This window comes from Carassius auratus, chromosome 38, assembly GCF_003368295.1.
Source record: "Carassius auratus strain Wakin chromosome 38, ASM336829v1, whole genome shotgun sequence".
Classification (NCBI taxonomy): Eukaryota; Metazoa; Chordata; class Actinopteri; order Cypriniformes; family Cyprinidae; genus Carassius; species Carassius auratus.
The window spans coordinates 15,298,514-15,322,479 of NC_039280.1; the positions used below are offsets into that span (position 1 = coordinate 15,298,514).

At 37.1% G+C, this 23,966-nt stretch overlaps 1 protein-coding gene across 1 annotated transcript; it reads right to left on the reverse strand.

The window, feature by feature from the left end:
* Positions 1–922: 922 nt before the first annotated feature.
* LOC113057207 (protein AHNAK2) lies at positions 923–23,422 on the reverse strand. The gene is made up of 7 exons (XM_026224399.1): positions 22,719–23,422; positions 13,339–13,388; positions 13,126–13,224; positions 12,889–12,999; positions 12,643–12,793; positions 12,357–12,523; positions 923–12,264 (listed from the first exon to the last, which is right to left on the reverse strand). The coding sequence occupies exons 1-7, from the start codon at positions 22,768–22,770 to the stop codon at positions 1,591–1,593; spliced, it is 11,304 nt and encodes a 3,767-aa protein (XP_026080184.1). The 5' UTR covers positions 22,771–23,422; the 3' UTR covers positions 923–1,590.
* Positions 23,423–23,966: the final 544 nt, after the last annotated feature.

Below are 23,966 nucleotides of genomic sequence, written 5' to 3' on the forward strand. Positions count from 1 at the left end.
TAAATAGAAATTGCTGAAAATGCACAATATTACAAAATATTATAGTTTTTTGTGCTCTATTTAGTGCTGTCTACTTTTTTTTAATGAAAATCTGTGTATTATGAAAATACGCCCACAATTATTAAACTTGTTTTTAACAGTGTATTATCAGTCACATTAGATTGTTTCCATCATAAATGCCGAAAAAGAAGAGAAAAAAACGAGTATAATAATGTTGTTTGTTCCATAAGATAAATGTGATTTTGTGCTTTTGTCCCCTGACTCAGAAATGAGAAATGTCAGAAATGTCCCCTTACAAATGAGTGTAATAAACAGAACTTTTAATTATTAGTAAGAATCTGACTATTACATAACTACTGTAGCACAGAATACATCATTGTGTAAATCCAATATCTGAGCAACCACAAGAATGCACACAGATTAAAGGGCATTGCCTCTCCAGGAGAACACACTGTATATCACTCAGTGGCAATGGACACAGTGTTTCCTTTTTTTTTTTTCTTTTTGCATAGTCCCCCTTCCCCAGTACTTATAAAAACAACTACTATAGAAATATTCACAGACTCAATAAATGAGCTTGTGGTGAAAATTATGTATTTCTAGGCAAGTGCATGCAATGGGTTCCCTAACAGGCACAGGCTTACCATAAACAGAAATAAAGTTACAGAGCCATGCCACATTCAGCAAAAAAAAGTGTACCCTCTTGTAACGTGTAACTATTTCTTGGCTCTCTAGTGATCTGTTTTAAGTATTATTATGTATAGTAGCCTATTACAGTAGCCTGATTACTAATGCAAGGAAATTGCATTTCCTACAAGAATTTGTAAAGACCATGGGGTCTGTCTCTCAGACTGCTCAAAATGCTTTATTATTTCTGTTCACATTCACACAATAAATCAGAGACATGGAGCATTATTCCACTTTTTATTTATTGTGCAGCAACCAGATAAAGTGTTTCTCTTAACATTAATTTGATTACTTTGACTATATATGTTAAAAGAAAAGAAGAAAATTATTTGTATTTTAAAATATGCATTGTGTGTCTTGCAATCCATTGATTCCATCATACCATAGGTGCAAATGCTTTTGGGTGATTAAAACATATTTACATAATATTTTCTATTTTTTTCTCAAGGCTGCAGGAACAGATTTTATAGGCGATTATATATTTTCCACAAAATAAATAACCTTAAAGAAACGTGCCTCAAAATGTGATACAGTCAACAGTCTTTAATAGCCACATCAATTTTATAATTAATTTTATTTGTGAATATATCTGTTTAATGGTGTTTGCTTGATTACCAAGTTTGTACTATAAACAATATTCCCAAGATATCATTTTTACAATAAAGCACACTGACAACCCACACAACTATTATTCCGTTTACATACATATTTTTTTTCCAGTGGGTATAGATATTTTAAAAGTCTTTTAAGCTTAAAATCTCTGTTAGCTAAACAATACTTTGTGATAAGTATCAGCGCTCTTTTGCTTAACAGCATTACAATGCAGCTGGCTTATATGATTATTTAAGAGAGCACTGAAACATACATTCAAAAGCATAAAATCTAACCACCAAGATCTCATGTTCATTTCCCATTCTCATCAGTAGAGGAATCCATATGTCTTAGAGATGTTTCAGAGCTCACTACCATGACTTCTTCACTGTCAAAAAACCTCATTTTCTCAATGTGTACCGTATCTTTTAGTCTACGAATTGAGGAAGCCGTCTCATCAGAAATGGGTTCTGCAGAATCTCCTTCAAATACACGTGTTCTCTGTGTCACAAGTATTTTCTCTTTGTCATCATGTAAAGTTTCTTTCACCACATGCCTTTCCACCAATGTGTGCGTCCCACTTTGCACTCTGGTTTCTTCCACTGTCAACACTGAGTCTGAGCCTAGTGTTACTTGTAAAGGCGAGGTGTAAATTTCATGCACGTCTAAATTAGTAAAGATTGAGGCTTGCTGTGTTTCTGGTATAGCTTGTATGTTCGATGTGATGACGTGAATTTCCCCTGACATCTGTTTCAGAGTGTCCAATGAGGCTGAGGACATATCCGATGAGAAAGGGATGTTGACTTTCTCTGGCTGGTGAGGCTCCATTGATATCAGTTCACATCTGGCTGTGGAAGTAACAACATCGCTTTGTAAATCATTGAGCCCAATGGTGGCAGTGGGTTCAGCATATTTCACTTTAACTTTTGTAGGTGAGGACTGTGACAGACCAATCTGCTCAGTGGTTACTGCAGAACTGATATCTGCAAAAGCTTCAGATGACTTCAGTGACAGTGTCGGGCTGAGGTTGTCCTCCACAGCCTCACTGAGCGAGTTCTTCTCAGGTTCCTCGTGTTCTTTGCTTGATTCTTTCACAACATCCTCAAGCTTCTCAACCTCTTCAGGCGGTTGGATTATTTCTTTCTCAACTGTTTTTGACGTTTTTGTTGGAGAAGAAAATGAGAACTTGAACCAGCTCCCTTTCTCAGTTTTTGCTTGTTCTTTGCTGACAGTTGCTTTCTGCTCTGCTGAAGCCTCCAGATTAACTTCACTTTCTTCAATCTTAGCGTCAACCAGCTTATCACTTTCATCTGAAGACTGGCTGAATCCTAATTTTGGAAATTTAAATTTATACTTTGATTTCTCCGGAGTTCCTTTGTCCTTATGTTTTGCTGCTTCCTCAACTTTTGCCCCATACTCCTGATCCTGCTTAACAGATGGTTTGTCTTTTTGTGCTTCCGTTTCCTCTATTGTTGGAACATTAAATTCAACTTCAAAGCCCCTGAGAACATCCTCAAGTGTAGGCATTGTAAATTTAGGTGATTTTCCAGCCCCTTGAGTATCATCTTTGGGTTCTATTTTAGCATCTGGAGCACTCACTTTGGTGGTAGTGTCATCTTCTCCTTCCTGAGATTTTGTTCTTGAAATGCTGATCTTTGGCATTTTTATAGTAGGAAGCTTGAATTTACTTGGGGAACTTTTGTCCCCATCCAGTTTTTTAGTAGTAGCCTCTGTAGGCTGTTCAGTGGTTTCTTTAATTTCACCCTCTCTTTTTGTTTCTTTAGACACTTGTACAGGCTTGTCTTCAGTATTTAGGTCAGTGTCTGGTACATCTACTTCTGAAACTTTCACTTTTGCATCAGATGTTTTTTGAGCCGAAGTTCCAAATTTTGGCATTTTAAAAGTAGGCAATTTGAATTTACTCGGAGAACCTGAAACAACTGCATCATCTTTCAACTCTATCTCTACCTCTTTTTTTCCAAGGCTGGAACTTCCCTCTAAAGCCATATCTGCTTTTGGGAGACTTGCATCTTCTGCTGCGACCTTTATTTCTGGTGCAGGGATCCCAATTTCAGGTGTTTCTGTCTTTACATCTTTTGCAGTCAAAGTCACCTCAGGACCTTTTACTTTGGGTAACGAAATCCCAAATTTGGGAAGTTTAAATTGAATTTCCTGTCCTTCTTGATTAAGTTCTTTTTCTTTTATATTAATATCAATAGACGGGGTTTCAATCTCTGCAGTTTTGCCTTTGATGTCACACGATACATCAACCTTTGATGTCTCTATCTCATAATCTACAGAACTAACATTAATTTCCTTGGTTTTAGAATCACCCTTTGCTGCATCACTAGGGACCTTTGGAGTGGAAACTCCAAATTTGGGTAACTTTATTGTTGGGAGTTTGTATTTTGTTGGAGAGCCAAATTGTGGACTTGTTATTTCAGTTTTGCCCTCTGTCTCACTTTCTCCTATTTCTCTAGTGCCCTCTGGCAAGGATGTATCTGCTGCCATTTCACTGGCTTGAATATCTTGGGCCTTGCCATCTGATTTTGAAAATCCAATTTTTGGAAATCCAAAGCTTGTTTTCTTCATTTTTATACTAAGTCCCCTAGAACTTATATCTGTTAAATCTGCAGGTTCCTCAACCACAACATCTTTTACTGTAACAGATTCTTTAACATCAATTTGAGAAACCTCTGCTTTTGAAACACTTATGTCAATTTCTGGACATTTCGATGCTGGTAGAGAAATTCCAATCTGTGGTAGTTTAATTTTACTTTCTTCTACTTCAAGTTCAGCACCTTTAGTCTCCACATCCACTTCCACTGATCCTTTGGGTAACTTTAGCTCTTTCTTATCTATAGATAGTATATCCCCTGACATTTTCACTTCTGTTTCGGTCAGAGCTTTCTTAAATCCTTGGTCACCATCGGAACCTTTAATTGTTGGAAGAGCAATTCCAAATTTTGGAAGCTTAAATTTTCCCTCTTGTGGATCTTTATTATCTCCCTTAATGTTTATGTCAATGGACGGACTTTCAACTGTTGGTCCTTTCATTTCAACACTTAATACTTCTCCTGAAGTGTCAAACTTCTGATCAGGAAGGCTTACTTCAGGAACATTGATGTCAATGTTTGCTGTAGGTATATCAACTCTGTCCTTTGATGCTTTGGTTCCAAATTTTGGGAAATTGATTGTTGGAAATTTAAATCTTGTTGGAGAGCCAAAAGTTTCCTCCTTCAAATCAGGTTCTTTTTCTGATAATTTAATGTCTGTAGATTGCTCTGAAACATCAACATTTACCACTGATGTGCCCATGTCAGCTTTGGGTAGACTCACATCGATTTCAGGAGCTTTAAGATCTGGTTTTGAAAATCTTGATTTGGGGAGTTTCACTTTCAGCCCCTTGGAGTCAACTTCAACTTGATCTGTTTTCCCCTCAATGGACACATTTTGAATTTCAACACTGGGCTGTTGTACATTTACCTTTTCTTTGCATACAAGGTCAGTCTCTAAGTGTATTTCTTTTCCTTCGATCTCTACCCCCTTTACTTTTGGCATGCCAATTCCAAATTTTGGCAGCTTGAACTTACTTCCCATCCCATCAACATCAATTTCTTTAACCTTAATGTCGACATCAACCAATGCCCCTTTAATGTCTCTGTTTGTTTCTGTGTCAGTGGTTTGTAACTCAACTTTTTCTGGGAGACTAATTTCAGGTTTCACTTCATCTGTTATGGCAATTTCTGCATCTAGGTCTTTAATAGGTATGTTGCCCTGTTGCATAGACATATCTACCTTTGGCTGACTGACATCCACATCTTGCTCTTTAATATCTGGCTTTGAAAAACCAAATTTTGGAAGTGTAAAGCTTGGCTTCTTCAATTTCACATCAAGCTCTTTCAAGTCAACTTCACCCATATCTGCTTTGCCTTCAATGGATATGTCTTGAATGTCAACAGGTTGGGGTAGTATTATTTTTCCTTCTGCTAGATGAACATCAGTTTCTGTAATTCTGGCATGTATTTCTGTCTCTACTTCTTTGACATCTAAGTCAATTTTTGGTATTTGACCTGACACCTTGATGTCTGGTTCATGAGCAGTGATTCCAATTCCTTTAATGTCCTTATCTGCTGATGGTAAACCTACTGTACATTTTGAAGTTTTGACTCCAAATTTTGGTAAGTGCATTTCTGGTAGTTTAAATTTGGTTGGGGAACTAACAATTGTTAGATCTTTTTGTTCAGCCTCTCCTCCAGAAAGTGTAACTTCTGCTGTTTGTACTTTTACAGGTACATTGACCTCTTGTATGGACAATTCAGCCTTTGGTGCACTGACATTAACCTCTGGAGTTGAAGTGTCTGGTTTAGAAAACCCAAACTTGGGAAATGAAAAGCTTCGTCTTTTCACTTTTACTTGGAGTCCTTTGGAGTCAACTTCAGGCATGTCTGCACTCCCTTCAACTTCAGTTTCAGCTTTGGGAAGCTGTATTTCTAATTTCATATCAGGTTTAGAAATGTCAGTTTTTATGGTTGTTCCTTCTAATTCTGTATTTGTCACATTAATATCTAATGCTACTTTTGATGATTTAACACCAAATTTCGGGAAGCTTAAAGACGGGAGTTTAAACTTTGTTGGGGATCCAAAAATTGTTGAACCTTTTTGGTCAGACTCCATCTTTGACACTTTAATATCCACATTTGCTTCTTCTAGGTCCATAGTGCCTTCGGGTATGGAGATATCAGTTTCTTGAAAACTTACATCAACTTCAGGGGCTTTTAAATTTGGTTTTAAAACTTCAAATTCAGTTGTAGTCTTCATCTGCATATCTAGACCTTTAGAATCTTGTTCTGTTAGGCGAACCATCCCATCAGTTGTTATCTCAGGTTTTATTACATCAATTTGTTGTACTTCAGTTGTATAATCTAAATTTGATGTACTTAAATCAATCCCTTTTACTCTAGGAAGGCCAATACCGAACTTTGGCATCTTAAACTTTCCCCCCTGTACTCCAAGTTCAGTATCCTCAACATTCAAGTCCACACTTACAGTTTGACCCTCTGTGGCTAGATGAGGTCCCTTTATATCTACTGATGGGGCTTCACCTGATATTTTAATTTGTGTATCTGGACCACTCACTTCAGTTCCTTTAGTAGCTATATCTAAAACTGGCATAGATTTCTCTTCCATTGAAGCTTGTCCTCCAATCATTGGGATATTGATTGAGGGGAGTTGAAATTTTGTTGTGGCACCAAGTGTTGTTGTTTCTTTTTGATCATCCTCAACATTTGATGCGGAGATATTCATGATTTGTTCTTTTATATTCACATCACCTTCTGATTTACAGGTATCAACTTGTGCAAGTCTGACATCAATCTCTGGGGCCTTAATATCTGGTTTAGATAATCCAAATTTTGGAAGTGAAAATCCTGGTCTACTTATTTTCAGACTTGGGTCTTTTAAATCAACCTCTTGATCAAATTTACTTTCTAGTTCGGCTTGTGATACTTCTGTTTTAGCTGCTGGTTCCCCATGTTTTACCTCTGGTAAGGAAATATAGCCTTCTGCCTTTGATGTTTTGGCCTCTGTAAGTGACAGGGTGTAATGATCTCCACTATCTACCTTTGGCTGATCAACACTGATTGAGGGTTTCTTCAACTCTTGACCAGGGACACTATAGTCATTTTTTATGTCTGATGGTTCTACTGATGTGGATTCATCTTCAGTCTCCAAAGTAATTCCCTCACCCCTTAAATCCATTATTTCAGCTTTTACTTTGGCAGATGAACTTCCAAATTTGGGTAGTTTGAAAGTAGGAAGTTTGAACTTGAACTGTGACCCTCTTGTGGTTGAATCATCTTTTAACATCTCTGTTTGAATTTTCAAGTCAGACTTAAGATTCAAATCCATTTCACCAACTTCCATAGATAAATCTCCCCTCTCAACCTTAATCTCTGGTGCTTTAATGTCTTGTTCAGAAAATTCATATTCTGAGCTTGGCATTTTCGTCATTACCTCCATTTCCACAGATGCCCCTGGTTTGTTTGCTGTTCCCTCAGCGCTCTCCTTGTCATATTTTAGTGAAACCTTTGGTTTTTCCACATCTGTTTTTGATGCACCCTTTTTAAATTCTGGTCCCTTTAGCTTTGGAAATGAAAATTCAAATTTAGGCATCATAAATCTACCCCCTTGACTACCAGGATCAGTGTCTTTGGGTTTTATTTCAGCATCCACTGGTAAGGTTTCGAAAGCTGATTTAGATGGTTCTTTATCTTGCATTCCTGAATCTTTATCTTGTGATACAACTACTGATGCTGCCTTTATTTCAGACTGTGCATCATCCTCAGCTTTTGTAGTAGATTCTTCCCCAGTCTTTGAAATGGAAGTATCAAATTTAGGGAGAGAAATAGCTGGAAGCTTGAATTTAGATGGAGAACCAGAAGTACTTTTGTTTTTTAACTGGACTTCAACCTCTGGAGCAGGAAGTGTCACTTCAGTCTCTTTGATCTCAGTGTCAAGCACAGATATTCCTTCTTTTTGAAGACTGGTGTCAGCATCAGGTATCTTAGTGTCAGATTTGGAAAAGCCAAATTTTGGAAAATACATTTTACGTTTCTTAAGTTTGAATTCACTCTCAATTTCTTTAGTCTCCAGGATGACTTCATCTAGTGAACCTGAAGGAAGTTTGACTTCCACCTCAGGTGTCTTGGCTTGCACTTTCAAATCTTCTATAGCTGTCTCTTGATCAAGACCATGGCCTACAAGGCTTATCTTAACCTCTGGTTTAGAAAATGCATGAACTGGAGACAATACTTTTTCAGTGTGTGCATCAACGGCCTTGTCTACCTCTTGGGTAGATACATCAACTTCAGGTTTGTAAACACTGAGAACAATATGTTGGGTTTTCATTTCAGGTAATGTTGGCAGTTCTGCAGATAATTCAGTTTCTGGGACATTAATTTCCATTGTAGGCTCATCTTTGGTGACTCCAGGCATTTGACTGTCAGAGATTGCATCTACTGATTTTGGAAATGAGACCCCAAATTTGGGGAATTTAATTGTAGGAAGTTTAAATTTGGTTGGAGATCTTGGATCTTTCTCAACCTGGACAGACTCCGCATTTGATTCTTTGGGGTCTATAATTGATTCTTCTTTGTTCATACTATCAGCCGACTTGTGGGCTTCAACCTTTGGAAGGTTAATGTCAAATTTAGGCAGTGTAACGGTAACCTCTTGTTCTTTGACCTTTGGTTCTTTTACCTTAACATCTACACTAACAAACTGACCTTCTTTAGTTTCAAATAAATCCTTGACATCACCTGATGTTGCATCATCTTTGAGTTTCAGGCTTATTTGTTTTTCTGGAAGGCTTAGATCAGGTTCTTCAATATCTATATCTACAACTGGCATGTCTTTTACTACCTTAGATGATTTTCCACCAAACTTTGGTAGGCTGAGAGAGGGAAGTTTAAACTTTACTGGTGTACCACTACTTGTTTGATCTTCCTGGTCAGCCTCATCCTTTGAAATTGTGAAATTCACACCAGGCTCTCTTGTTTCTACAGAACCTTCCAGAATTGATAAATCAACCTGTGGAAGACTGACATCAACAGATGCAGCTTTGATGTCTTGTTTTGAAAACGCACTGGCTGTAATCTCTCCAGCGTCATGGTCAGTCAGACTTGCATCAATATCTGGTTTGGAAAATTGAATTTCTTCAGATGATTTTATTTCTTTTTTCTGAAAACCTTTCATTTCTATCTTAGCCTCAGGCAGAGACAAGTCAACTTCAGGTTTGGATACACTGAGAGTCATTTCCGGGCCTTTCTTGTCAGAGAGTGCTGCTGATTCTACAGATAGTTTAGCTTCTGGCAATTTAACATCCATGGTAGTCTCCTCTGTTCTGACATCAGGCATTTGAATATCGACCTCAACATCAGTTGGCTTGGGAAATGAGACTCCAAATTTGGGAAGATTAATTGTGGGAAGTTTAAATTTTGTGGGAGAATCAGTTGAATCCTTGAACTCAGCCTCTATATCTGTGGTCTTACTTTCAACTTCTATTTCTGTCCCACCAGTATCATGTAAAGAGCCCTGTGTGGCTGGTAGAGTTATGTCAGCATCAGCTACTTTAGTATCTGATTTAGAGAATCCAAATTTGGGAAAGGATATTTTCCGTTTCTTCATTTTAGACTCTGCTTCTTTTATTTCAGCTTGTGGGAGTTCAGGTAGCTCCACTTCACTTTTTCTGCTAACCTTGCTGGTTTTTTCAAAATCATCTGGTAACGTACTACCTTCTTCTTTCTTCTCTTTTGTCATTGAAATACCAAACTTTATCAGTCTCAATCCACTTTCCTCTTGATCATCCTCAACAGCTTCAACAGCCTGAGGCTTTGAGAGCACTGTTTCCTCCTGCTTTGATTTTCCATCTGCCTTAGGGATTTTTATTTTTGGAACAGAAACACCTATGCTTGGCATTTTTAATTTACTCCAATTTTTGTCTGTTTCTGGATCAGTCTCAGATGTTTTCTTCTCCGAATCTAATACAACTTCTGTTATGTCACTTTCTTGCACTGTAACATCATCTTTTGTAGTGACTTCAGCTGTTCCTTTCATAGATTTCATTCCAATTTTGGGCATTTTAAATTTAGGCAGTTTCTTTTTTTGTGGTGAGGAATCTGTGTCTTTGCTTTTGATTTCTGCCTTCAGTTCCACTTCAACATTTTGTTCTGAGGTTTCCTTAACAAATGCAGAGCAAACGTCATGATGGAGCATTTTCTTACCCTCTATATCATGTGCTTTTTTAGTTTCATCAAATGTTGCTTCTTCAGAAGATCTTTTGATGTCTTCTTCAAGAGTTATTTTTCCATCACTTTTAGATGATGTGGCCTTTATTGGTAATTCAATCGCAATACCTGGGAAGCGAATGTCAGGTGTCATTATTCCAAAACTTGGCATTGATACCTTTGATTTCCTTGATTTCTTTTCATGCACATTTTTGTCAGCTTTGATATCAGTATCAGTATAGTCTTTCACAGCCTTATCTTGAGTGTCTGTATCTTTAGTTATTATGATTTTTTGTGGTAGAACTGATTGTTCAATGGCTTCCATTCCTGGTATTTCAATGTCTTCACGCTTTGGAAGTTTGAATTTTACATCTGGAGGTGTACTTATCTTATCACCCCTCACTGACTTTTTGCCAAGTTTGGGTTGGTGGTCCTCAAGTTTAATTTTTGATTGGTCTGTTTTGCTCTCAGTTATAACCATTTCATCAAGATGAAATTGTTCAATATTTGGTAATACAAAAGCTTGATCTTTCGTAGCAGCAGGAGAAAGTCTTTGCCTTTCTTTATCCATTGTGTCAGGGAACTTAATGTTTATTTCTGTGCTCATGCTTGAAATTTTGCAAGGGGATCCTTTAGGTGTCATCCCAGTCTTATCCGTCTTCATTTCCATAAATGTGATCTCTCTCTGTACAAGGACTCCAGTGATGTCTCTCTCAGGTAATTTGAAGGCAGGGAATTTTGATACTGCTTCTTTTACATCCTCAACATTAAACTCTTCTGCTTCCCCCCGAGATTTCTTTTTTTCAGCTTTTGAAATATTTATTATCTTCTCAACTTTTTGTTCTTTAATTCTAGGAGATTTAACCTTGGCTTTTGATCCTTTGTCCTCCATGCCAGGAATCTCAATTTCCTCTCGTTTCAGGAGAGGTACTTTGGTTGGTTTTCTCTGTTTTGCAGTTATTGATTCTTGATGGTCGAATTCAGGGGCATCTAGTTTAGGCAGTTTAAAAGTTGATTCAATGTCAGTGCTACCTCCAGTACTCCTGCTTCTTTCCACATCCAGAGCATGTGATTTTGGCTGGGATATAACAGGTGTTGGTGTGATTGGTTTCTTTGTGTCTCTTGAGGACACACCCTCACTTTTTTGAATCTCAAAGGTGAAAGTGTCTGATGTAAAGTCTATTCTGTTTACTGCATTTGAAAAATGGCTCTTTGATGTGGCTATGTCTGCCAGTGGTCCTCTAGTTCGAATTCCATAACTTTCTGTTTCTAGAATGTTTCTTTCTTTCTTTTCCTTTTCGCTACCAATTCTTGGTGATTTGCTTATCAGTCCTACCTCTGGCATGTCAAGAGAAACATCAACTTTAGGTATGGTCACAACTGCTTTTCCTGACTCTTGAGTTTTTTGTGAAATCTCTTTATCGCTTGGTTTGCTATCAGAATCAACTTGATGTCCTGCTGGTTCAGTTTTTGGTATTACATTTGGACTGTCCAAAATATTGTCGAATGTTGATGGGTCCAAAGTTTTCATTCCACTTGTGGAGGATTTTAATTGGCTCTCTGTTTTTATTTCATATGTATCCTTTCCTGGAATGCTAACCCTTTCTTTTCCATCATCTCCCAGAGAGACTGTAATATCAGTAGTCTTTAATGTGGTATCCACACTGATGAGCTCAAACTTATGCAGTGATTCAGTTGCTGGTAAAGTCGTGAATGTATTTTCATTTATTGTTTTAGCTGAGTCAGCTTCAATCTGTATTTTAGGACTCTCTATCGCATTAGTCACTGGCACTTTCTCTTCCACTATTTTCATAATTATTTGATTATCCAAGCCCTCCATATCATCTGCTGCAAGCGCCTCTTCGTTTTCTTGGGTTTCTTCAACAGATTTGCTCCTGCGGCCTACCATCTGCTTCTTAAGTTTCATTTTGTGCGTCTTTTTCTTGTCTTTTCCATCTGGGGATTTTAGTGGAGACTTAAGTGGAGACTTAAGTGGAGAATCTGTGTCACTTGTTGGTGGACTTATCTCTAATTTTCTCTGTTCCTCTGCTTCTGATGTGCTGTGAGATCTTTTAAAATTCCGACCTTTGCTGAAGGTAGGAAATTTGGGCCAAGAGATGCGATCATGTTGCTTTTTTGTCTTTTTTCGACCTCTCATCTCTGGTCCTCTTCCTTCTTCTTCTTGCTCAGCCTCCTCACCCTACAAACATTGATGAATCAGATATAATGTCAATGAAACCTCTGAAAAAGCTTGGCTGTATTTAAGAATATAATGAACAGTATTTTAATTACAATGGTTGTATCTGGCCTCATTGTCTCAGCATCTTCTTTGGTTCTTGGAGGTGGTTTCCGTTTTAGACAGAATGCCACTTTATATGGTTGAGTATGCTCAAGAATCTGGAGGGCTTCTTCATATGACACATTATCAAAATATACTGTAGCACTAAGTATTTGATCTCCTGAAAGTCCAGATGGAAGAACATAAATGAGGTTGCAAGTGAAAAAATGGAGGAAAAAGAAATTTAGCTGTATTCTTGTTTCAGAAATATTCTGGAATGTGCTATAATAAAATTCTCACCTTCTTTCACAGTTAAATGCTTTGAGGCAGGTGACTCTGGTTTTACTTCCTTGATGAAGATGCCGTCCCGTCCTCCACTTACAATCAAACCCTCAGCACAAACTTCTTTCACAGTTTTCACTATGATTTCTGACTGATCACTTTGCATATCCTGAAACAGAATGCAAGTAATTTAGAAACTGATCCATGTTTTCTCAATATTTACGTTCCTGTATTACACTATATAGAACTTTAGGTGTGCCTGACCTCTGTTGGATACATCTTTGCAGAGGAACGCTTGTCAAACAGTGAGCCGAGACCAGTCCTTTTGCTTTTTTTGGAACTCTTGGCGGGTGAGTCATAGAAGTCACCTTCAGCCTGACAAAACAGCATGTGATATATTAAATAGATAATAGTTTGATGATCAAATACAGCATTATACAATTCTGAATAAGGGTTATTATACTGTACATAAATAATATAAGAATCTAAAGTAGCGCTCACTTGTTTTGCGTATTTCTCTGTGGTTGGGAATTCCTCAACAGGAGAGGAACCCTGAGGACGAGGTCTTTCCCTCTCTAAATCTTCAGGCTCCTCACATACCTATTATATCAAACACAAGTGAAAGATTAATTAAACATTTAACTAATTTAAAACAGAGAGAAAAGTGTGTATGTTGTATATTTGCTGAATGTGCTTTACTTGAGTGATACTCACTAAATCTTCATCTGTGTCTTGTTCTGGTCCCTTCAGCCTGCGCCCTTCTCCTATTGGGATAAAGAAAAAAAATAAAATAAAGCAGAATACGCACTTAAGGGTCAAGGTTTGTGAATGCATAGGTTTTACATCTGGCTGCTAAGTGAAAAGCTCACACTATATTTGAATTTGATGTAGGTACATTTTGTTTTCTGTATGTACTGTATGACCAAAATTTTTAAATCCATCCTAAATGTAGAGCCTGTTAGTCATTTATGCAATATATATTTTCTTTATTTGCTGTTTTATAGCTTGTACTTATTGGAGAGTCAGTGAGTGATCTGCTGTATTTTGCCAAACCAAAACTTTTTTATTGACAAAAAAGTCTAAGGCAAAATTTCTGTTTGCAATATTTCCTCACAGATATTCCCACAGGATCCAGAAAGTCTACCTGCTTCTGTTGCTTCCTGTAAATTGAGGCACTCTATTGATCTTAAGGGGTCGGTTTACACTGCCAGCATTAAGACCAACATGGAAACGATATTGGTCCAAAAAAGACAGTGTAAATAATATTGTTATAAATGTCTGCAGATGTGGTATTATTCTAAAAATATTTAAAATATACTCATTTACGGTATAAAGAAATTATTTCCTAACATCATTTTTTAATAGAATTTTAATAATATTATGCAATAGACCGAAATACTTATGTGATACCAGCAGCAACAATGCTTTCATGACCTCCTTTCTTCTGAGAAAGGCATACATTTCCAGCTTCCCATAACAAAATGCACTTAAGGGATCATTTAGGTACAAAAACATTTTCCATAAGCCTTACTCTACCCAGGACATTAACCTGCACTTTCCTTCAAGCACTTATCCAGGCATCATGTCTAAATGGCATTGAAGCACACTGGAGATCTATGTACAGTATGCATGGTGCATGTAGGTGTTTTTTTTTTTTTTTTTTTTTTTTTTTACAATTTCTAATGATCAGACACTAAACATGTGAATGCACCAATGTATAGACAGCTGGGCAAAAGCAGAGCTATATGTTAATTATCCAGAGCGGAAATAAGTCAAGTAAACAGACTTATTAAAGAGAGGAGAAAACTCTTCCCAAATGTGTTTTGTTGGTGTCAAAGACTTAGAGAACAATCTGACTCAATGGTATTTTGGTAAAAATGAATATGCCATTCATCTATCATTCTGTCATCATGCAGATACCAGCATTGACATGTTAGATGACACACCCTCAATATAAAAAAATAAAATAAAAAAAATTACGTTCTTTAAACCCTGATTTCAAACACAGGTAAAGCAATGACTGAAAGGTGTTTAGCACCACTTTTTCTTGGTGCAAAGTAACCAGAACCTTGGGTTATGAAGCCATTCTATTTTTAATAATAACGTAATAGAAACTGTTAATTAAACAGGTCATATACTGTGTTTCTTTTCTCAATGATATTGGCAAAACAAATGTTTTTGTCATGATTCTGCCCTCGTGTCCTTGATTTTTCCTAGTCTTGAGGCAGGATCATGACAGACCCGTGTTTTGTGTACAAGCACATGGCCTTGTCTTTGGGCCATGTGCTTGTGTTGTCTCGTTCCCTTGCCCCGCCCCCCTTGTTATCCTAGTCTTGTCGTGATTGTCCTATCTGTGCCACCTGTCGTGTCTTGATTAGTACCCCTATTTAGATCTCCTAGTGTGCGCTGTCTTTCATCGGTTCATTGTTCCTCATTTGTGATTATTTACCAGATCGTGAGTGTCTCTAGATGTGTCTGTATCCCTGAAGTCCTTATATAACCTTGAGTGTTTGTTTGTAGTAGTGTTTAAGAGTTTATCATGTCAATCCTGTCCTGTTAAGTTGTTTAGTTTCTGGCCTAGCTGTTGTTTTCCCCCTCGTGGGTTTTTGTTTTCCCTTTTTGTTAAATAAATCCTGTGTTTAGTTACTTCCTGTCTGCACCTGAGTTCCTCCTCGCCAAACCCTGACAGTTTTAAGTAACCTGGTGTTCATAGGAGAGCTCAGGGGTGATTGTAACAGTCAGTTTCTAACTGAGGGTTTTGGTTTTAACATACAGTATATAAAGAACAAGCAAGTGTCTTTTCTGGCTGCTATTGAAGCTAAACAGCCTTAAGATGTTTTTTTTTTTTTTTCACCGTGAATATAACAGGCCCAAACAACAGGCCTTACTTTCTTCAAAAAAATTTTTTATTTTATATATATATATATATTTTTTAATGCTTTCAGGGTCCACATCCCTGGTATAATGAGGATGTTTGTTATGTGGCATATGCAATAATTACTGATAATGCTTATTGCTATTGCTTATATACAGTACTTATTGTTTTTAAAACATGCTGTTTATTTCAGTATGTTTCTGAAATATCTGGAAGTACAAACACAAAAAAGATATGAAAATAGCCTAGATCACAGAATTATGACAAAATTTAATTTAAAACTATAAAACAGTGTTGTGCAATTTTGTATCTAAAAACATCATGTTGCTGCATTGTAATTACAATGATGCAAAATTCCTCTCCAGGTAAATAAAGGTTAACAATTACAGGTTTGCACCTGATCTGCGGTTACTTGCAGAAATGCATGTTTTGCATTACTGTTTTCCAGATAGTAATTCACCTAGTGCATGGCGTGCATTGACAGAACAGTTTGTGGGTATTGTTAGTTTTAGTGGAAAAGATGAAGGGCCCAGCTCTTTTTATTTGTAGGTATGAGACAACCTAGTTTCAGGGATGTGGTTCAAACTCCTGCTAATGTTATTGTGCTGAATAACAAACATCTGAATGTGTAACACTGCTTGCACACATTCACAAATGAATATAAATGAGATGTCTTGATATTTTGAAGCAAAGGAATCAGGGCAAAGATTTTGTTGTAAGGTGATTTATTTCCCTCTGTTCTCCGGTGGATGTTGTCTGCATTTGTTTAGTTTAGTTTTAAGTTGAAGGAAATAGTTATGACATTAGTATACAGTGGGAAAAAAATGCAGAATGAAGACAAGATCTCATGCAGTTTATTCATTGTGGTTTTCACCAAAATAAATAAATAAAGACGGCTTTAATGAATAGATCAGTTGATTAAATACAAAGCTGTCAATCACATGATGTTTGTGCAGTATGTGGTTGACTGTGTGTTTCAATACCAGTCCCAAAATTCCTTTTAAACCCACATAATTATAATTTAGCTTAATTGTTGTTATAAAATTATCATGCAACTGATTTAGCAAGCAATAGAACATATACTGTAAAAAAAGTATTTAAGTTCCTCTACTTATAAAGTACAGAAAGTACATGAACACAGATTCTCTTTATAATTTTATGATCCTATGTTATGAAGGACAACACAAAATTGAATTTATTCAAGGTTGTTATATTTAATGCATGTTGTTATCATCATGACTAAATATACTAATTAAAGCTGCAAGCAGCGATGAACGGGCCCTCGCACCCGGGCTCACCGGCAGCGAGTGGCTTTAGTTAATAGGTGAAAGGTGAGAAATATGCGTTTAAACTCATAAATATAAGTAGAATATATCAATGTTTATTCCATATATGTGCCAATCTTCCTGTTGCCAGCAGGTGGCGCTATCATTATAATGGAATATTGGCCTTCAGATGTGTTCAGGGCAGGACTTTTATCGAACATGTGAGGTTTGGGGAGGATTGGACACTTTATGCCTGAGTTACAACAACATCCTATTTCATGGCGAAACAATGAAATTTGTCAGGCCGCCATGGACACGCCCTTTAACGAAACCTCAAGATCTTCGCAATTTAAGATCGCAAAAGGCTTTAGATTACACTGACCAAGTTTGGTGTTGATCTGAATAAATATCTAGGAGGAGTTCGTTAAAGTACAACCCCTGAAAATGGCCAAAACAACACTAATTTTGCAGAGAAAATTCCAAATAACTGACTTCCTGTTGGGATTCGGACTTCGTACCAAGAGACTTTTTCGTAGATATTGGTGTGTTACATGTGTGTACCGATTCTTGTACATGTACGTGAAACATAGCTCAAGGCGCACTCCGTTTAAAGTGTATACACACTCCGTTGAAAGTGTATAGGTGGCGCTATTGAGCCATTTTGCCACACTCGATGGAATATTGGCCTTCAGATCTGTTCAGGCCAGGACCCTTATCACACAAGTGAAGTTTGGGCAAGATCGGACATTTTATGCCTGAGTTATAACATCTTTTATTCCCATGGCGAGACATTGAACTTCATCACGGCGCCATGGACACACCTTTTAACAAAAACTCAAGATATTCACAACTAAACATCACACAGGTCTTTAGATTAGACTGACCACAAAAAAGACATTGATGTCATAAAATTTCTAGGAGTAGTTTGTCGCAGTGTAAAATATGTAACTTCCTGTTGCCAATAGGTGGCGCTATTACTATAACTGAATATTGGCATGTAGATCTGTTCGGGTCAAGAGTCTTATCCAACATGTGAAGTTTGGGGCAGATTGGACATTGTATGTCTGAGTTACAGCAACTTCCTTTTTCATGGCGAAACATCGAAATTTTTCAGGCCGCCATGGACCCGCCCTTTAACGAAACCTCAAGTCCTTCACAATTTATTATCGCAAAGGGCTTTAGATTACACTGACCAAGTTTGATGTTGATCTGAATAAATCTCTAGGAGGAGTTCGTTAAAGTACAACCCCTGAAAATGGCAAAAACAACACCAATTTTGAAGGGAAAATTCAAAATAACCGACTTCCTGTTGGGATCCGGATTTTGTACCAAGAGACTTTTTTGTAGGTATTGGAGTGTTACATGTGTGTACCAATTTTTGTACATGTACGTGAAACATAGCTCGAGGCGCACTCCGTTGAAAGTGTATAGGTGGCGCTATAGAGCCATTCTGCCACACCCGGTGGAATATTGGCCTGCAGATCTGTTCAGGCCAGGACTCTTATCACACATGTGAAGTTTGGGGAAGATCGGACATCTTATGCCTGAGTTATAACATCTTTTATTCGCATGGCGAGACATCGAACTTCGTCGCGGCGCCATGAACAAGCCTTTTAACGAAAACTCAAGATCTTCACAACTGAACATCGCACAGGCCTTTAGATTAGACTGACCACAAAAAAGACATTGATGTCATAAAATTTCTAGGAGTATTTCGTCGCAGCATAAAATATGTCACTTCCTGTTGCCAATAGGTGGCGCTATGACTATAACTGAATATGGGCATGTCAATCTGTTCAGGTTCGGAGTCTCATCAAACATGTGAAGTTTGGGGCAGATTGGTCATTGTATGTGTGAGTTATAGCAACTTCATTTTTCATGGCGAATCATCGAAATTCGCCAGGCCGCCACGGACACGCCCTTCAACGAAAAGTCAGGATCTTCGCAATTTTACATCGCAAAGGCCTTTAGATTAGGCATACCAAATTTGGTGTTGATTTGAAGAACTCTCTAGGAGGAGTTCGTTAAAATACAACACATGGAAATGACCAAAATTACACAAAATATGCTCATAATATTAAAAATAACCGATTTCCTGTTGGGTTTAGAATTTCGCTCCAAGAGTCTTTTTTGTAGGTATTGGTGTGTTACATATGTGTGCCAATTTTCGTGCATGTACGTGAAACATAGCTGGAAGGCTGTTGATTTTCTTGGTATAGGTGGCGCTGTCGAGCCATTTTGCCACACCCTCTTCTGAATCCTATATCAGACGAAAATTTTCACCAGGTTTGACGAGTGTGCAAAGTTTCATGACTTTTTGAGCATGTTAAAGCCCTCAAAAATGCGATTCATTCGGGAGAAGAAGAAGAAGAAGAAGAAGAAGAATAATAATAATAAAAAACAAAGCAGATACAAGAGGGTCCTCGCACCTCGGTGCTCGGGCCCTAACTAGTGTATATTGAGTTAAATACGCGTCTCATTGTGGACAGTCAAACATATTATAACATTGAAATTTTAGCTTTGTTTATAATATTAAAGTTTATCATATTTAATTTTTCAAGCTTTCTGTAAAGCAAAAAATTAACATGAAGGTTGTGCATATGTTGTCCATTTCAGTTTATTCCTATTCTTGTGGATGTGGACTTGTTGATTAAACAAATGCATCATCAGATTTGAACATTGAGCCTTTAGAATATTGTTCAGAGGCGTGGACACTCACGAGTACATAACATCATCGGCAAACTGAACTAGATTTTAGTGATGATGTTTGTGTAGATTTTATGCTTGTGTATGCAAATATTCCACTAAAATATGTCATCAAAATTGCTGAAATCACATTTTATAGTACATAAGTTTCCCATTATGTTGAAGTGTAGAAAAGATCTGCATGAAGTTTCCTCAAATGTTTTACAGGAAAACTAACAACAGTTAGTTACATTTATTCTATGAATGATTCATCTTTTTAAAAATGCTAAATTAAATAAATCCAAACCTTTAACACAGTTCTCTAACTAACTCTAACTATACTCTAAATTATTGCAAATGCTGTAGTATGTTATATCATATTTCATTATGTTACAACATAAGTTGTAAAAATCCTGGAATTTCCCAACTGCTGATCTCCTGTATGTAAGCACATCTCCCGTGACCAAGATTACAGGCATTAGAGGTTGTTTTCTGCTCCTGTGGCCATACGAGGCCCAGAGCTCTGCTCCTTCAGCACACTAATACGGTTAATTAGCTGCTCAGCAAGATACAGGGAGCAGGAACATCAATTCTGGCCTGCACTCATAACATCATACACAAGCCTCTTTCAGAGTCAAGCGGGAAAGACTTGTTTGTATTCAAAATATAATTGAATTTCAGAGCCGGAGAGGGAAAATAAACTGAAAACAGAATTGGATTTTCTTCCATATTAAGAACATGGGACCAAGTCCCCTCATGTTTCCAATCAATCAGCAGCAATAATCGATGTGTTTTCTGTGTGTGCCAAAGAGATGATGGCTTTAAAATGAAGAGTAAAAAAAAAAAAAGACAAAAATAAAAAATTATAATACCATTTACTAAACTCATGTCATTCCTAAACTGTATGTTTCATAAATAACAAGTTTTTTTTAGCTATTTATTTTATTTATTTGATAACAGTTTCATTAAAGCCTTAATGTGTAATGCATTATTAGAGCAGTTTTAATGCATTTATTATGCATTGTAATGCACCTTAAAATACATTGTATGATCTTAAGAATAATTATAACCATAGTTGTAATACATTATAATACTAATCTATTCACTGTTACACCTGTATAATAATGCATATAATGATGAATAATAAAACATGAAAAACTAAACTTCAAATGTTATAACACATTTAACATTGTTTTCAATTATTTATAAAAAAAGATACAATGCATTATAATGTACATTATGAATATTTTTTAGAATGTGCTATACATAAAGGCTTTAATTAAAGTGTTAGCATTTATTTGTTTGTTTACAATGCCTTTAAATAACTCTTAATATTCTCACAGTTAAAAAAAATACAATATGACATGTACACAATACACAAAAGCTGTTCTTAATTTTTTTCAGTAATGTTCAACTTCAGTCAATTCCGTGAAACCAAACCATGAAAGATGCAAATTCTCTCAAATTCATAATTTATTCATTAGCAGGGGGGCATTAGTTAGATGCTAATAGCTATAACTATTTTTAAGAGCGGACTAAGTGGGTAAAATCAATAAGTATTTTATGGCCTGCTGATGCACTAATATTCTAGAGCTTCTCTATAAATGTGATTTTTAAACTTTTTTTACTATAAACTTACCTGTATTGTAATGTCTTGTTCAATATAGAGTCATAATTTTTTTCTGTATAAGGTAATGCACAGTTTTTACAGGTTTTTATTTCTCTTCTTTTTCCATTGTGCATGTATCAGCTGGCCTATGCACTAATAATTCAGAGTATTCATTCTCATCCACGTCTTGCTCATCATGCTCAGTTGGTGTACTCTGGCCATTATCCAAGTCTCATAAGTCTACATCCTTCACAATGACCTTGAGCCGTGCCCACCAGCATTTATACTGCCCTACAGAGCCAAACCACAAAGACACCAACTAAAGAGAAAAGTTTTGATTGAATTATCACACTCTGAGAATGTGAGCATAGCAAAGCCAAACCCATTTGTCATAGGACAGACTTGATTTTGCCTAAAAATTCAATTTTGACAAAATATACGATTACTGTGCTTTGCTTATGTACAGCAGTTTAAAATAATGTCGTTTTTAAGTATATTCTCCTGGCACGATAGTCTTGTAAAGTATTCATCTCAGTGTGATCATAATTACATAATTTTAATATTTAGCATCATGGAAACACTGCATAGCAAGTTCATGTCTGTATAAAACCAGAGCACAAAAACACATTTTGTTTAATTCAATCCTGCCGTTCTTGGTTATTTATCTAGTAATTAAGCTGTCATGAAGCCGTTGTATTGTGAGATGTATTGGTTGCTCATTGCAGCTTGTAAGATGTCTAGAATATAACTCTTGACTCATTTAGGTCACTCCAAGTGTTTGTTTGTAGAACTAAAGAGGTTGAAGTTCATCTGAAGGTCAAAGAAAAAGAAAACTATAGATAAAGCTGCTAGTTGAATTAGATGAGACAAGGTGACCAAATGACTTGAGCTGTTTCAAATTCCTTTGATAATGAAGACAAAAAGAGCACCAACAAATTACTGAATGAAACAACCAAAGACAGCTATAAAACATTAGAAGGCACATAAGATGAATACATATAAGTGTATTTCCAAATATTTGTATATAATTTTTGTATTATCTGATTGTTGGTTTACTAATATATCATTTTGTTGTGGAGATATATATTACACATACAGTATATGTGTTTATTAAATGTTTATATATATATATATATATATATATATATATATATATATATATATATATATTCTGTTTTTTATTAAACATAGAAATAATTAAAATAAACATATTAAGGAAAACATTTATAAAGATTCTATCAACTTTCATAAATCCTTGTAAACAATACTATCCAAATTCGACAATGCCTAAACGCTCCAAAACCGCACTCTCAACACTGTAAACAAACACACTGCAGATACTGTTGATAAAATACTGCATAACTCTGTTGACACACCTACAGCTAGATAGCCACGCCCCCTTTACTGCAGACACACCCAGATCACCCACAGTGCAGCGTCATCCCAGCAGAGAAATGCAGTGATGCTTGTCAACAAGCTCAGCACCAGTGTCCCACTAACACACACATGCACAGCCCAACTGCATGATTATATTGTCCTGCCACCGGAGGTGCTGAGTGGGGAGATAAAAATAGCATGGAGCATGCAGAGTAAGACCGACACAGAGAGAGAAGGAAAGCTAAAGAGAGAGAGAAAGAGCAAAATAAAGAGTGATGCGCACCCGCAGCTGATGCTTGCCAGTTGGGAAACGCCAGGTGAAAACAGTCACACATGGTGGCTGTCTACTGGGGATCTTGTCCAGGCTGTCAGTACTAGTTTCAGAAGCCTCGCTCTCTTCCTCCAAGGCTGAAGAACCTGCTGCTTCCTTTTCCTCTCAGTCAGTCACTCCAGGTGCAGAGGACAAAATAAAGTCGGAGCCGGTGAACGGTGACATGCGAGGGAGGGACAGAGAGAGATGTAGTGTTCCATCCACACTAGTTCGTACTTCACAGGAGTGAGGCTGCACACTCTTCCCTGCCAGAATAAACTCTGTCTCTCTAGCACGCTAAAACAATTAAAGGGGATATGGCTGACTTGGGACGGGGGCTGGCCTAAATAATGCAAATCCCTCCTTCTAAGCATCTAACTCCACCCTTCTGATCACGTTTGACCAATCGCTGCAGAGGCGCTCTGGACCGTCCGACTGCTGATTGGTTCACAACGCAAGAAAAACATTCCAGCTTTATAGGCATGAGGCAGAGATGCATAATTGGATTTGACACCACACAGTACATGTTTTCATGTCTGCTGGGTGACAGAAGGGGAACTGAAGATGCGGTTTGTCAGGTGACTAGACTAATGTGTTTAAGAACAGCTGTGTACCACCTGAGCTGGCTGACACTGACTAACTTCTGATATGTAGTTTTGGCTGATAGTGTTATGTGACATGTTTGGGGGAATGTCTGGTTTCTGCAAGACTCTGTTCTTCTGAGGATGGCCACTAAGACCATGGCTAAATGATTTATGATTTCATGTCTAAGAATAAAAAATGACCTCAGAATGGTACCAGACTGTGACGTCAACCTGAGACAAGTTCAGTGCACCACCCCTCAGACTACAGCAGTCGTATTTATGGCTTTTGTGGATCTAAATCAAACCGGTTTAAAGTTAATTTACCTGTTTTTTTGTTGCACACTGCACATGTGCAGTGCAGTGATACATATGTTATGTAGTACATGTACATCTAATTTGCAAACGTGTATTTATTTATGCTCCTGTCTCAAACAGGTAAGTGGAAAATGTGATTATACTATGTCCCATAATGCTCTTCTGACTTGCATGTCAGCTTTTTTGTTGGCATCAAGGCAGACAAGATAATTATACTCACAGTAGCACGGATAACAGAATTGCAGTGGCTTTCTGTGGTTTGGACCGTGCTGATTGGGACACATGCTTATGTTTTGTACATAATACATGTAATACACTTGTA

Coding starts and splice junctions, on each gene's coding strand:
- LOC113057207 (XM_026224399.1), bottom strand. CDS start 22,770: ATGTGTGACTGTTTTCACCTGGCGTTTCCCAACTGGCAAGCATCAGCT. Junction 13,225..13,338: donor AAGACACAGATGAAGATTTA/GTGAGTATCACT, acceptor TTGATATAATAG/GTATGTGAGGAGCCTGAAGA. Junction 12,794..12,888: donor CAAAGATGTATCCAACAGAG/GTCAGGCACACC, acceptor ATTCTGTTTCAG/GATATGCAAAGTGATCAGTC.